This window comes from Physcomitrium patens, chromosome 16 (assembly GCF_059467195.1).
Source record: "Physcomitrium patens ecotype Gransden chromosome 16, ASM5946719v1, whole genome shotgun sequence".
Lineage (NCBI taxonomy): Eukaryota > Viridiplantae > Streptophyta > Bryopsida > Funariales > Funariaceae > Physcomitrium > Physcomitrium patens.
Genome location: NC_143425.1, coordinates 16,185,576 through 16,200,995, shown reverse-complemented (window position 1 = coordinate 16,200,995; position 15,420 = coordinate 16,185,576). Strand labels below are relative to the sequence as shown.

At 38.8% G+C, this 15,420-nt stretch overlaps 1 protein-coding gene across 1 annotated transcript; it reads right to left on the bottom strand.

The window, feature by feature from the left end:
* Positions 1-1,194: 1,194 nt before the first annotated feature.
* Positions 1,195-10,153, bottom strand: LOC112293672 (isoleucine--tRNA ligase, cytoplasmic). Its single transcript, XM_024543371.3, has 27 exons — positions 9,547-10,153; positions 9,245-9,310; positions 8,762-8,905; positions 8,332-8,603; positions 8,013-8,178; positions 7,531-7,644; positions 7,202-7,299; positions 6,848-6,926; positions 6,446-6,604; positions 6,256-6,345; positions 5,810-5,943; positions 5,316-5,475; positions 5,096-5,179; positions 4,632-4,844; positions 4,396-4,521; positions 4,066-4,203; positions 3,718-3,821; positions 3,540-3,603; positions 3,286-3,374; positions 3,004-3,145; positions 2,811-2,874; positions 2,568-2,635; positions 2,313-2,447; positions 2,031-2,096; positions 1,803-1,914; positions 1,595-1,683; positions 1,195-1,426 (listed from the first exon to the last, which is right to left on the bottom strand). Exons 1-27 carry the CDS (start codon positions 10,078-10,080, stop codon positions 1,328-1,330), a joined length of 3,609 nt encoding a protein of 1,202 aa, XP_024399139.1. The 5' UTR covers positions 10,081-10,153; the 3' UTR covers positions 1,195-1,327.
* Positions 10,154-15,420: the final 5,267 nt, after the last annotated feature.

The window sequence follows — 15,420 nt, the reverse complement described above, 5'->3', positions numbered from 1 at the left end:
AATCAATGCTTAAAATGTAATAAGATTGTAAAATTTTGTACTAAAAAGTTCATGTTGCACCATAGACTTGTAATTTGTAAGAGCTCAAGGATAAGGCTCATTTTAGATTTTAGTTCTCTTAAAAGTTTGATGGTTGGATATTAGAGCTTATTTGTATTTATATCAGTTATGTTTATATCTTTTTCTACTACACTCTTCAAATTTACTAAAAATATATATTTAAAAAATGTACTACATTGAGTCACAATATAAAAATTTAAATAGAATTAAATATATATATATATATATATATTTGAGAGATACTATAATTATCAAACAACACAAAATTATGAAAATACAACGTTAAACCATGCAAAATGGAAGAATTGGAATTATAGAACCTCTTAGTTCTATATGTAATAATTTAATGCATTAAGAACAACCTTAAGATATTGTGAAGATTTTTCTATGAACAAATTGATCTTTTTCAATGGCTTTCGTATTATGAATAGCTATAATTCTTTTTGATTTCTAGTATTTAAAACATGACAATCCAATTAGTTTCATTTAATAATTGTTTCAGCATTGGAGCTTATAATCACCTTGTTAGTGCTTGTTTGTTTCTATTCTAATTTATCTCATACAAAATTTAGAATATAAACAATTGATGAGATTTTTTTATTTTTTTATTTGATACATTATTTTACTTAATTTAAGATTCAATCATTGAAAATCAATTGGTAATTCTTTAATAATAGAAAAAAATAATTATAGTTCTCTCTTAACAATTAAAAACTTGTTATTCCTATATATATATATATATATATATAGTAATAAAAATAGTTATTTTATTTAACTCTTTTAAAAACTCTAAATAATTCCAATAATTTATATATCAAAGTATATATCAAAGTATATTTTGTCAACATACTGAGCCACATAATTCAGGGTTTATATGGCCATGATTTCCTTACACCTTTGTAAATTTCAATCATGTACAATTATAAAGCAATTAAAGTAGCACAATGCTTTAGTTCTTATACACATAAAACTATGCACAAAGAAGGACTTAAGATATGTTGAGATATTAAAAAGGATACTGTGTATTTGAAAAGATTTCTTGAATACATTCCTATTTAAAATATTCAAAGTTAATGCATTTTTTACATCTCAAGTTGCTAAGAATCATGTTAGAGGTGGAAAGGCAAAGGGAAATATAATGAAGAATGCAAGGTTTGAGCCTGCAAAAATTATATCAGATATCATTCCATCATAACAACTAGATCATGGATAAATACTCCAAAATCTATGAATGTGACACAAAACTAAAATAATATCATGCAATACTCTAAACTTTTCTTGCACGAACATGATCCGCAACTGAGAAGAAAAAGTGTTTCCCCTCCTCCACTTCATACTCCCCGAGGCCGTCAATTGCAACCTTCAACTGCAATGTTACGAAGAGCATCTTATCAGCACAAAGTCAAGGAGAGGCATTGATATCTGACCAATATGGGACACCTACTTTTTGACTACAACCATATTGTTCACAGGCACGAGAAATGTAAAGCATCTATATCTAAAGCAACTGTAGACCCAATGAAGATATCTTTACCTTCTTGTTCGAAGAAACTTCAGATCTAAGCTTTGCAGGATCTCTAGACCGTAATACAACTGTCAAATTTTCGGCACACGCTTTATCACCTGCACATCATATTAAAACAGTTCACATATGGCTGTCGAAGCAAATAAACGATATACTTTGAAAGGCTGTGGATTTCAACTTGAGCAAAACTGCATCAAATTAAAAACCATGAAGGTACCTGAGCAAAGATCAGAGAGAAGATCCATAGAAAATGATAATGCAGGCCTGGTCAAGGTGATTTTGAAAGAACCACCAGCCACTCCGTGGTACTCTTCTGAGGCAATAATTACCTACATAATGACAGACAATTCAGAACCCATCTCTTCCAAACTCTGAAGGTTTCACACTCACAAACTTCAAGCAAAATTTGCGACCGCTTAAATTCTTCTAGTAGATGGAAGCTTACCGCATGATGTGGAAGGTGTTGGCTTGCAACAATTGGAGAACCAACTGTTTCTGTCATGTAGCTTGCCTGTCAAAATGAAGAACTACTTCAGCATAACAGTGGACATAACTCCCATGGGGTACTAGACCTAGTTAAGCATTGCAAACATATACACTGCACTATTACAGGACTCCTGTAGAAATGAAGGCACGGAAAGCTGTCTTAAGAACTGTTCAAGCAGGGAATTTGAAATAAGCATCTATACGAAAAATACACCCCCATATTTCAAGGGCAAGCACATGCCTGTGATTGAAAAATTCGTTTCAGAACCGAAGGATCGCTGCCCGTAACGTTCTCGTGGACATCATAAAAAATCTCCACGGTGTCAGTGGGCTCTAGGCCTGCTTTCTTTCGCAGTTTCTGAACTCTATTCACAACCTGCATACATAAGTGTAGATATTGATCAATAAGGATGTCATCTGCTTGTTCATGTAAGAAAAGCCATGAAAAAATTTATTAAATTTTACAAGCAACTGTTGATAAGGAAAGATGACTTACTTCCCGAGCGAAACCTGCCTCAAGGAGACTGCCATCCGGTCTCAAATCAAGCACCACCAGCACTTCTCCTGGTAATGTCCAAGTAAAATCACGGTTAGTGCTAAATATGTCATACTGTTTCGTATGGCAGTGTCAACTGTAACCAAACACCAAGCACATGTGTTCAAAAGAATTTTGACTTGCACATATTCAGATACTGATTCCTACATATTCCAAAAGAGTAACATTTGACTTGAGTCCTACCATCTCCAGCTGCATCAATATCCGCTTTATCAACACCATCAGGCGGTTTGAAGTCATTGATAACCTGTCAAAAACATCAGGCCACATGTCAATTTTAATACGAGCAAATGGTCGTGGATTCAAAGCCCAGAGAGAATGGAACATATCCACATGAAATTTTTATAAAAAGCTTATGGAGACCGTCGATTTTCACCTTTATGTCTTGAAACCCAAGCTTGTGACCGGCAAAAGTGCCTTCTCCAGCCTTTTGGAATTCTAGAATCTGAGCTTGAGTCATTGCCTTAACTTCCTTGGCAACTAATCCCATAGCCTTTCCAAGCTTCTTTCCAAGTCCACTGCACGTGTGCATCAGTTACATTCATTAGGCGGAAGAGAACTATAATGTATGAGCCAAGCACAGTCCAGCAACTACATTGAGATTCACCAAGTAGTATCTACTCGCCCATGAATGCAAGCAAAGGTTGCTGCAACATACCTGTAATCAGGCTCTGCTCGCAGAGATGCGAACTTGAGAAGATCATTACAAGCCACGATGTTCCGCACATTAAGCTCCTCTCGTACATACTGTTAATCAATCAATCAACCATATTAACTATACAACTGATATGATCAAGCATCACTCTGCTGAAACGAATTTTCTAAGTACAGCACTACTAGCAATTTGTTAGGAGATAATACAATTACTGGAAAAAAAAACTTCCTCCACCAGCTTATAGATGATGAAGGTACCTCGCCAAGGGAGCCCGTAATATCGTCAAGGAAGTTGGTATCAGAGTGAACGACCACCATCTCCCTGTACAAGCAGTGTTGACTCTCAGGTTTGGGATTCATAAGAAGTTGAGGGGAAAATAAAAATAAAAAATATATTCAAAATCCATTGGCTCAATCGAGTCGTGAGTCAACTTACTTGAGTGGAGTTTTGAGGGGCTTGTTGTGGCGTTCCCTAATATTGCGAGCAAGATCAATGACCGACATCATTCTTGTGACGCTCTGTTCGATCCGTTTATCCATCTGTTTCCAGAAACAGACAAACATGTAGTCAGTCTGCACCCATGTATTCACTACTTCAGACCGGGCGCCCCTGAGTAAAATTAGTTAAAATAGAGAAGAGAAAAGTTCAAACAACAGAAAAAAATTTATGGATGGTCGTCCAGAAGTAATAAACATACTCCCACAAAACCAAGATAGCTTTAGTAAATTCTTCAAAATGACTACAGCCCACGGATCACAAAAGTACTCATTTTGTTCAACTGACCTCACTCTCCACCTCCGGAAAGGCGCAGTAGTGTACACTCTCTTCTGCCTCGGGTAATGCAAGGCGTAGGTTTTGGTACATTCCCTCTGTGAAGAAGGGGGTGAACGGTGCCATAGCCTTGACGGTTGTCAATAGTACCTGTTTCAAGCAATGCTCAGTCCCGTAAGACTATCTACACTACTCCTTCTGAGCACAGAGTGATTCATCGGGCAAGCAACTGAATCAACGCAACTACTGGTTGCAAAGTTTAAAAAGTACAATTATTGCAATGAAAAAGAGCGTGAAACAGAAGTAGCAAACAAAGAGGAGAAGAGAGCGCAATCTACTTACGAAATACAATGTAGACAATGCAACACGACTGTCACCATCCCCAGTGCGACCTTTCAATCGCTTGCGGTTAAATCGAACGTATACGTTGGTCAAATTGTCAATAAATTTGAGCAGAACTGGTACAACCTGCAGGACACGCCAAATGAATCAATGCTAGCGAGGTTGACTCTCAATGGGTGACTATCAATTATCTCACGCACAATCGAAGTTAAAATTGGGAGATTTATGATACTGACCGTGTACAAACGGTAGGCTTCCATCTCTTGACGAACAAAGGTCACAAGGCTCTGACTGGCTGAGTTGATCCATCTATCCAATACATTGGGAGACTGCCGCAAGACAGCCCGATCAAGAGGTTTAAAGGGCTCTAGTCCTTCTGCATCTAACCTCTTCACATTTTGCACAAGAAACCTGTACGCATTATACCACGGTAGGAAAACATCTTTCACCTGCAACACAAGATCCCTCCCGGATTAGCGTCTGAAGAATGAGCAAAAATATTTGTCAAAGACCAAATTTCAATGGAAATGATCGATCAGACAGTATCAACCAATATGACAATGATTTGAAGCGTCCCTTGCGTGACAAGCAAAGCAGGCAAACGTTGTGATCCGTGAGGGATCCGGGATCTACATGGCAAGATTCGAAATCCATTGTGCTTAAGAAGAAAGAATATCAACACGCAGATCAAATTACATACCACAGAGTAAACACCTTCCCTTTTAAACCTGAGCGGCTCTCCCTTTACAACAGGAGAATTTATGAGATACAATCTCAATGCATCCTGCACTCAAAATGGGTAGCAGCCAACAATCAGACGAATGGACTCGAAACGAGTCAGTAGAAATGAAGCATACCTCCACGAATATATATGATTCAGAGGTATAGACTGACGAGGTATAAAGAGAAAATCCACTCACAGCGCCATATTCGTTGATGATGTCAGTTGGGGGTGGGTAATTATTGAGCCGCTTACTCATCTTTTTGCCATCTTCGGCCAATACTAAACCATTGCAAATCAGATTCTGAAATGCAGGTCTGTCAAACAAAGCTGTTGATAGTACCATCAATGTGTAGAACCTGCACATGCTCCAAGATAAGAAACCCCAACAGAGCTGAACTAACCAGAAAAGACAAATTTTGGTTTGTCGCACAATAGCATTAACCTTCCACTCCAACACTAATTGTAAGCAATAATTCACACAATGCAATCAGTAATGAATGCTTACAACAACTATCACCAGAATCATCCTAACAAGATAATGCACAGTTGCTGTAGACAAGCCAGACAGCAAACGTTGAAGATGGATAAATGCACAAAATGCAAACAGATACAACAAAAATAGGTAGCGTTAAAAATACGACTACACAGAGTTCATGTTTTAACATAGTGATAAAAAGACATCGCTCATACCATCCACGAGTCTGATCAAGTCCTTCAGCAACAAAATGACCAGGAAAGTTTCTCTCAAACAGTTCTTGATTCTCGAAAGGGTAGTGAATGTAAGCATATGGCATGGATCCGCTCTCAAACCAGCAGTCAAAAACCTGTGCAATATCGGTGTTATTCTAACCAAATTCAGTATGTGCAGCATAGGGGTGGTCTCAGAACATACTAGACCTAGCTAACCATAATTATAAACAGCTCCAACTTACTAAAACAAGTTACATTCTCTTCAAGACAACATTTCGCAATGTGATCAGTTAATCATTTTAAACAATTAGAATACATCGACACAGGGCCTAGTGAATGCTTGCGATGCAAGGATTGGGTGAGAACTAAACCAACATGAAATACTTCATTTCCAACTTCAATCAAGCTAGGTTGAATCGTGAATATAGCAGATATCAAAAACTTACATCCTCAACACGCTTCAAGACTCCATACTCGGGCCCTCGCGGTGAGGGGATTGTAACGTGGTCAATGTGATGACGATGCAAATCTGTAGCCTGCATCACAGAAGAAAATAATTAGTGTCGAGTAGATAACTACTTCAACTTCTACTTGACAAATGTGGATTCAAAGACAAAAAATGTATACTCAAAATACCTTGAAGCCTGAAAGCTCTTCAAGCTCTTGGATTGAGCCAATAACTACAGTATCGACTCCATCATCACTGCGCCAAATGGGCAGAGGGGTACCCCAGAACCGAGTGCGACTGACAGCCCAGTCACGGGCATTCTCAAGCCAGTTGTGAAATCTCTTCTCCTGGAAAATTGTACAGCATCCACAATGCAAACCTCAAAATTCGTTCTACGTGCAAAAACTAAGGAAGCAGACTTATGAAAGACGAATGCTTAGGCTGAGCGTGATGCAGAGAATATCCAAACTGCCAAAGCAGACCTATAATACCATGAACAAAAATACTAATCATGCAATAAAAGAGTATCATATAGAGGAATAACTACAATGAAATTCCAATAGCTAAAAATTTGAGAAATACGCACGTACCTTCACAGAATCTGGAACCCAATACGTATGTTTGTTGTTTTCAATAAGCCGGTCCTTAAATTGTTCCACAGCTACATACCTGTACCACAACGAAAATGAGACATACTCGAAACGACCTAGGAATTAAAAAGACCAACAAATGTAACTGTTGAAAAGTCAAACATTTAAGTTGGAAAACATACAACAAACCTCTTCAGAGAATATTTTAATAACAACTCAGGAAATTAATAAGTCATTGACTTATACCCATCTAAGACAACCTAAGAAATAAGATCCAATGTGAAGAGTCTCTCTGCAAAAAAAATTGTGTCAGGAGTCACAACCCTCTCGGTTGAGTTGGGAAGCAAAGTATACCAGCTGGGAACCACTTTATAAATAAGTGGGGTTTCTGATCTCCAGCAGTACGGGTAGGAATGCATGATACTACCGACACTCAACAACCTGCCATTGGCCTGCATTTCAACATTCAACATTTCGACCGCATGTAAATTAGATCATATCCAGAATACAAAGAGCATCACCCATTGATGATTCCACAATTTTTAACTTGACGATTGCATTTGTACTATCGAAGACAGGGGGTGTGTGAATAGACCGAGATGATGATCTGCAAATAAGCTTCGCGACCATCTTTTTCATGCTGAATACCAATCATAAAATACAAAAGAAATTACAATACAAACCTTAAGAGCAGCAATGATTTCCTTGTCTGCATCTTTAACAAATCGGCCTTGAAATTCGGGTACTTCCGCGGTAAATTTACCATCGCCATCGACTGGATTGGGAAGATTAGGGCCCTGTTGATGAAGACACGTCAGCATAAAAATGATTCTAACGCATTACCAGATGAAAATAGCAACAAAGCTAGAACAAGAGCATTAAAATGGAATGTGAGCATGACGTAACAGTACGGATCAAAATACAGTGCGAGTAATCAATATAAGAATTCATTCTATTATGCTCAGACTAACCCCCAAACATCCATTAGGCGACAATCAGGGGCTGATGTAAACAACACAGAAAGAAGCACTAAGGTTAGGGCAAGAGGCACCCTTGTTCATGCTTCGACCTGCTAAACTCAACTGCAAAATAGCTGATCAACATTTTGTCGCACCGATTCGAGCTAAGCAAGCAGGAACAAGAAGAAGCGGAGTACAATACTAACCTTCTGGATGACCCCATTCGCCAAGCAAACACGATAATCGTCCTCTCCAAATGCGGGAGCACAATGTACTACTCCAGTTCCACTATCATCACTGACGTAATTATCTGCCACCACCTTGAAGGCAGTGTCTGAGAAGGCCAAGAAATAATCAAATAAGGGTTTATACCTGCATCGTGGTCCAGCACAGTATTAAACTCCTTTCATCCAAGAGACTGCTGAAAACGATGATGGTGCATAATAAAAAGTATATTGTTGAGACATCATGAATAAAATGCAAGGATGCTGTTAAGAAACCTGACGTGTATGGAAAATTACGTACTTCTTCCCTACTAAAGCAATACCCTTGCACTGGTCAAGGACCTCATATGTGCTAGAATCAACAGGTGCAGTTGTCTGTTCTGCTACATGACCCGCTCCTTTCTTATCTCCTTTCTTGTCTCCTTTCTTTGCAGCACCATTGTCCGTCGGAGCATCCTTAGCCGGGTCAGCCTTAACCTTTGCAGCTGAGGATCCCTTTGTCTTTGTGCTTGGGAGCTGAGATAACCTTGATTCTGCTACTATGTAAACGGCACCTGTCGTTTTGTTTCGCACCTGCAATGCAGTTCGAGGCAACTTTCAAGCCCAAATTTCCAGTTTCCTAATTTCTGTAAACGATGGATAATAGAGCCTTTTCGACAAGAAAATTTTAAAACCGACAAGGAAACCAACATGCGTGAAGGCGATACAAGGCCTGGGAAGAGATGACAGACCTTAGAGTAAGTGAGGTTGGCATTCACACACAAAACCAAGTTACTAGGAAGTGTCCAGGGAGTAGTAGTCCAGGCTACCATCGAAGCTTTGTCTGCATCGTCCACCAATGGAAACGCAACCATGACTGCAGGATCTGACACATCCTGCAGTGCAAAAATTTCTCTGTCGTTAAGTATTTGTGCCTGACCTTGTAATCCAAAACACAGCCAAACCCAGCATTGTTGTGCTACAATGCTTCCAAACGCTGGGAAAACTCAGAAGTCTCTGTACTGTAATTCCATGTCACAGTGAACTTAAAATAATAATTCTGAATCACTCAATCGAAGTCTGACCATAAGCCCATGCAGCCAAGAAACACACTAACCGTCACTCCACAATTCAGCAATTACTGCATTCCATTCTACTGTAGCATTTACTATCCACTAGTGATAAAACAGTGAGAGATTTGCATTGCAAAATAAAGGAAGATTGCACGTACGAACCTTGTAATTAAGACCAGCTTCAAAATTGGACAGCACCGTTGTACATCCAGTACTATAAGGCATAACCTGTGACACGAAATTAGATGGTCAACCCCCCTGACCACATTGTTACCTACAACTGGATGTTTTAAGGAAATAATTGGTCACTTTACGATAGCTATTATTAAATGCAGAGAATCAGACGGCGACCTCATGCGCCCCATAGGCCGATAAAAAAACCGTTTTTGAACAATGCATGCAAGAGACAGACGCACCCTTAAACCCTAAACCAGGAATTGCATGCCTACACCCCAATCACCCACCTTGAGACCCTGATACACGTATCCCTTCTCATACAGCTGCTTGAATACCCACCACACGGACTCCATGAACTCAGGGTTCATCGTCTTATAGTCATTTTGAAAGTCGATCCAGCGGCCCATCCGTGTGACGGTCTTCTCCCATTCCTGACTATACCGCATCACAATGCTGCGGCACTCCTCGTTGTAATTCCCAATACCCAGTTCGAGCACGTCGCTTTTGCCCTTGATCCCCAGCTTCTTGTCGATCTCGTACTCCACAGGCAAACCATGGCAATCCCAGCCGAATCGGCGAGTAACGTGATGGCCTGTGGCGGTCTGGTAGCGCGTGACGATGTCTTTGATAGTACCTGCGAGGATGTGGCCGTAGTGCGGCAACCCTGTCGCGAACGGCGGCCCATCGTAGAAAATGTACTCGGGCTTGCCCTCAGTCCGCTTGAGCTGCGTCTCGAACGCATTCAATTCCTCCCACAGACGCAGCGTCTTCTCCTCCTGATTAGGGAAGGAGTACTCCTTGCCCTCGCAGATATCCTCCATGGCTGCTCTGCAATGCAACCCAAGGAACAAACCCGAAGTGCGCCGCCAAACCCAAACCGAGAGCCCTTCCTTGGAACAGAGCGATGAGGTTTAAAGGAAGACAGACGAAGTCCTCTTCAAGGTCGTCAGCTTCGTCTCGCACGCTCTCCTCCCCCACGCTTCATCCACCTTCGAACGAACAAATGCTTGCTCCCCACTCTTCGACCACCTTCAAACGAACGATGCTTGCTCCCCACTCTTCATCCACCTTCCGACGGACGATTCTTCCTCGACGAACGAACGAACGTGCGTGCGTGCTCGGTCCAACTGTAGTTTTCGTCCGTAACAGTTTAGTCGGTATGTCGCATATTGTTCCGTAGTTGGTCTGTATACCGTGTGAGGGCAGAACCCAGGCTTTATTCAATCTTCGTGACAGGGTCAGCTGTTGAGCGTGTTTGAAAGGACCAACGACGTTGTGGTGAATGAATGTTTCTCATTGTTGGAGTTTGATTCAGGATTTGTGGGCACCCTTCGTTTTGTCCAACAACGCAAGTTTTAACTAATTGATTAATAATCAAAATTTCAAACCAATAAAATAAGGGGAATGTTAATTAGACCCACCCTATCTTAACCATCATTAAAAAAATGATGATTCCCAACCTTTGTTTGTTCCTAGCATTTACTCCTTCCATTTCCTATTCCCTCCATAGGCAATTTAAGAGAGGAGCAAACCAAAGGAGATGCAAGGAGATGCAATGAGAGAAACTTGTGTAATATTTGAAAGTTGATTGAGAGTTTACAATAATTGATGGGTATGATGACCATGCAACTAAGTTAGGATTCCTATCAAGGTTGGAACTTTGATATTGTGCAATTTTGGTGCTTTCTTGGAATATTGAATGTTGAAAAGAAATGCAACATAGTTGCAAAGATCTGGTGGAAAGGATAATAAATAGGAAGGAATTCTTACTATTTTTTATGAGGTACAAATGCTTTTAAGTTTGTAATTTGTATGGGAATGGTAAAATTTGGATTTGCATGATACAAGGCTTATGTGGTGGAAATTATATATCTAAGGTAGCTTGAGCCTAGTAAATTAGTGCTACCAATTCTTCTTCTATAATGCAAATCCTAAAACATGTGTTAGGAAGAAAAAGTTCATTAAAAAAGTGGGATTGTTGTGGAGAGGAATAAGTCTAATGCAATGGCAATTGGGGTGGTGTCATGGACATAATCATGTAAGCTAGTAATTATATATACCAATAGGTAGAAGTAAGTAAAAGTAGATAAAAATAAGTTAATTCTATAGTATTTAATATGGAAGCTTCTAAGAAGCTTCATAGACGCTGCTTTGACTTCATAAGTGTCTTTAATTGATTTTTTGGATTAAAAACGTGGTCAACAAGTTGGCCATGTGCCACACATGTTGTTACCTTGAAGATCAAGCTAACTATGTGGCCCACACGTAGAAAAACTTGCCTTGTAAGTCAATGCATGTGTTCTACAAAGTCAACACATATTGGAGGTCCTATAGAACATCATCACGTAACCCCTAGTTAGATAGTATAAAAAGAGACAAGAGTGAAGGCTTCTTCACTCTTGTCAAGTCCTTTCTTGCTTCTAGTCTAGTTTCAAGGGTCTCTAGTTTTCTTGTCTTTTAGCAATAGCCATTCCAATTTCTCTTTCAATATAAATACTTATTTATATATATTTTGTTACCTCTCTTTGAGTGAAGGCTCACTTGTCTGAATTGTTTTTTCATCAAGTTCTTGTCCTTGACAGATTCACAAGAGTACACCTATAATATCAGAGCTTTGTCTAATCTTCATTAAGAGTGGATTACCCCTTTTTCTTGATAAGACATAAGCATATTAGAAGTTACGGATTACCCTCTTCTAAACTGATATTGCGCTTAATATTTTCTTTGTTCTTAAGTCCTCTCTTCTATTTATCTTGAGCGATATTAGACATCTTCTCTCTTCTAAGTGTTATCATGACAGAACTTCTTGAAATGAAGAGTGCAATGGCACAAATGCAAGAGTAATTGAGGGAGTTAATGCTTACAATGCATCAACTCAATTTACCACACCACAAAGAGCAACAAGATTGGTAGGAAGTGAAGATATAGAAATGATTGGAGTTGCTTCAACATCTGTACCAAACCATGTCCTTTCTCCTATGGTGGAACGCCCTTCAAATGTTAGAGAACCAAGAATTGTCCTACCCGAGAAGTTTGATGGTACCAGATCCAAGTTTCGAGGATTTATCAATCAAGTGCAACTTGTGATTGAACTTCAACCCCAAAGCTATCCAACTCTAGGATCACAAGTTCGATTCATTGATATGCTTCTTTTAGATTCAGCATTATCGTGGTTTTCATCTTTTCTTGAACGACGAGATCCAATATTAGATAATCTAGAGGCTTTTTTCGTGAAGTTTCGATCCATATATAGAGAACATGATGCAATTCGTGTTGCAACCAATAAGATCCATATTTTACGACAAGACAATCGATCAGTAACGTTATATGCTTCACAATTTTAACAACTTGCAACTGATATCAAGTGGGATGATGCTGCACTTATTAGCCAATTTTTCTATGGATTACAATATGAGGTAAAAAAATTAATGATCAACTTACCTGATCCTCAAACATTGAGTCAAGCAATTGACTTTGCTGTGAAGTGTGACAATCGTCTTTTTGAAGTCGGATCTGAGAACCGTATAAGTGGACCTCAACGTTACTATAATTCAATGGCAACACCAACACCGCTTCAACACATACATTCGGAAGTAGAGGATATGCAAATTGATGTAGTACGTTTCAAACCTCTTACTGAGTAAGAAAAGACTCTTCGTCGTCAAGAAGGATTATGTTTATATTGTGGAGAACCAAAGCACACTGTTCAACATTGTCCAAAGAAACGACGCAATCACAAAATGAGGAGTATGGCTGTGAAAGAAGACAATATGTCAGAAAACGAATTTGTCCAGCTATAATAGAGACCGTGCGGTTGGAACCTTGCACAACATCTAATAAAGGTCCTAATCTATCCTCAAAGCCCTCTACTTGTTTTACATTAAATGTTATTTTAGGACCTAAACATTACAAAGTCTCTGCCTTGTTAGATTCAGGAGCCTCAGCGTGTTTTTAGATGAAGAATTTACTAAAAGATATAGCATATCTTTAGTAAAGAAAACTAAACCTGTTCATGTAGAAGTCATAGATGGTCGTCCATTGTCTTCTGGAGATAATACTCACGAAATCCTTCCTATAGAAGTAATAATCAATAGTCATAATAGTTTTGTAGTATTTAATATCATTAGATCTCACTCTAATCCAATCATTTTAGATTTATCGTGGTTAGAAAAATACAACCCTCAAATAGATTAGATTTCCCAAACTCTTACTTTCTCTAAAAGTATAACTAATAGTGTAGTTAATCAAGTAGAGAGTCATAAGTCCAGTTCAATTAAACCTGTATTTATAGGTGCAAAAGCTTTCTTGCATGCTGCTATAAAAGAATCACCATATATTATTTATGCCACACGCGTTTCTACTGGTGAAAAGACTTCAAGTGGCATTCTAAGCCAATATCAAGAATTTCAAGATGTATTTGAAAAAAAGAATGCGGATACACTCCCGGAACATCGTCCCTATGATTGCTCAATTGACCTTCAAGAAGGAACACAACCGCCATTCGGACCAATCTACAGTTTATCACAAAATGAGTTAGCTGAACTCAAGGAGTATATTGAAGAAAATCTAGCCAAGAATTTCATACGCCATTCTAAATCTCCGGCAGGAGCTCCAATTCTATTTGTGAAGAAAAAAGATGGATCATTGTGGATGTGTGTTGATTATCGAGGATTCAATAAGATTACCATCAAGAACAGGTATCCACTACCTTTAAGATCTGGACTTCTTGATCAGCTGAATCAAGCTAAGATCTATACAAAAATAGATCTTCGGGGAACACATAATCTAGTATGCATCAAAGAAGGAGATGAATGGAAGATTGTGTTTTGAACTAGGTATGGACATTTTGAATACAACGTCATGCCTTTGGACTTACAAATGCACCAGCAGCTTTTCAACATCTAATGAATGATGTTTTTCGAGAGTTTTTGGACGATTTTGTAGTCTGTTATCTAGACGACATCTTGATCTATTCTAAGAATCTAGAGAAACATGAACTTCATGTTTGTCATGTGTTACAAAAATTAAGAGATGCAGGACTCTATGCCAAGATAGGAAAGTATGTATTCCACACTACTCAAGTCGATTTCTTAGGTTACATCATTTTAAATGATGGACTTATGATAGATCCTAAGAAAGTTCAAACTATTAAAGATTGGAAGATCCCAAAAATGGTAAGAGATGTCCAATGTTGTTTGAGATTTGTCAACTACTATCGGATCTTCATGAAAGACTTCTCTCGAGTTGCAGCTTCACTTACACATTTGACTTGTATAGACAAACTCCAATGGAATCAAGAAGCGGAAGTTGCTTTTGAATCTTTGAAGAAAGCGTTTGTTTCTGCACTAATCTTGTATCGTGTTGATTTTTTCAAAGCATTCTTTATGGAAACAGATGCATCACACTTTGCTCTAGGTGCGATTTTATCACAAATGAGAACAGATGACAAACTTCATCCAGTAGCCTTTCATTCAAGAAAATTCTAAGCAGCAGAAATCAATTATGAGATCCACGACAAAGAACTTCTTGCAATTGTGGATTCTTTTCAAGAATGGCGTCATTATCTAGAAGGCGCTTCCACTCCAGTCATCATATATACGGATCACAAGAACCTCGAATATTTTATGTCAACACGCGTATTAAATCGTCGCCAAGCTCGTTGGAGCATGTCTTTATCAAGATTCGAGTTCATCATCACTTATCGACTAAGAAAATAACAAGGTTTGTCCGATGTCTTGTCTAGACGTTCTTATCTTGTATCAAAAGAAAGAGATGTAGCTTTTGTGCAACAAAGAATGGTTCTCTTGAAGCCGGAGCAATTTCATCTTCGAGCAATAAAATCAACATTGACTGTTGATTCAACTTTTCTTAAGCAAGTCCAGTTAAGTATGTGTTTAGACCCTCTTATTCATGATATCAAGAATAATTCTTCTAAGTCTCATGATCCCTCTAAATTTGAATTCAAGAACAACCTACTCTATTTTGAAGGATGCCTATATGTTCCAGAAGGAGAAGCACGTTAACGTGTTCTTCAAGCTCGTCACGACTTCCCAGCAGCAGGACATTTTAGATATAATAAGACTTGGGAGCTGATATCTAGGGATTTTTGGTGGCCTCAAATGTGGAAGGCAGTTAAAGATTTTGTACAATCATGTGATGTT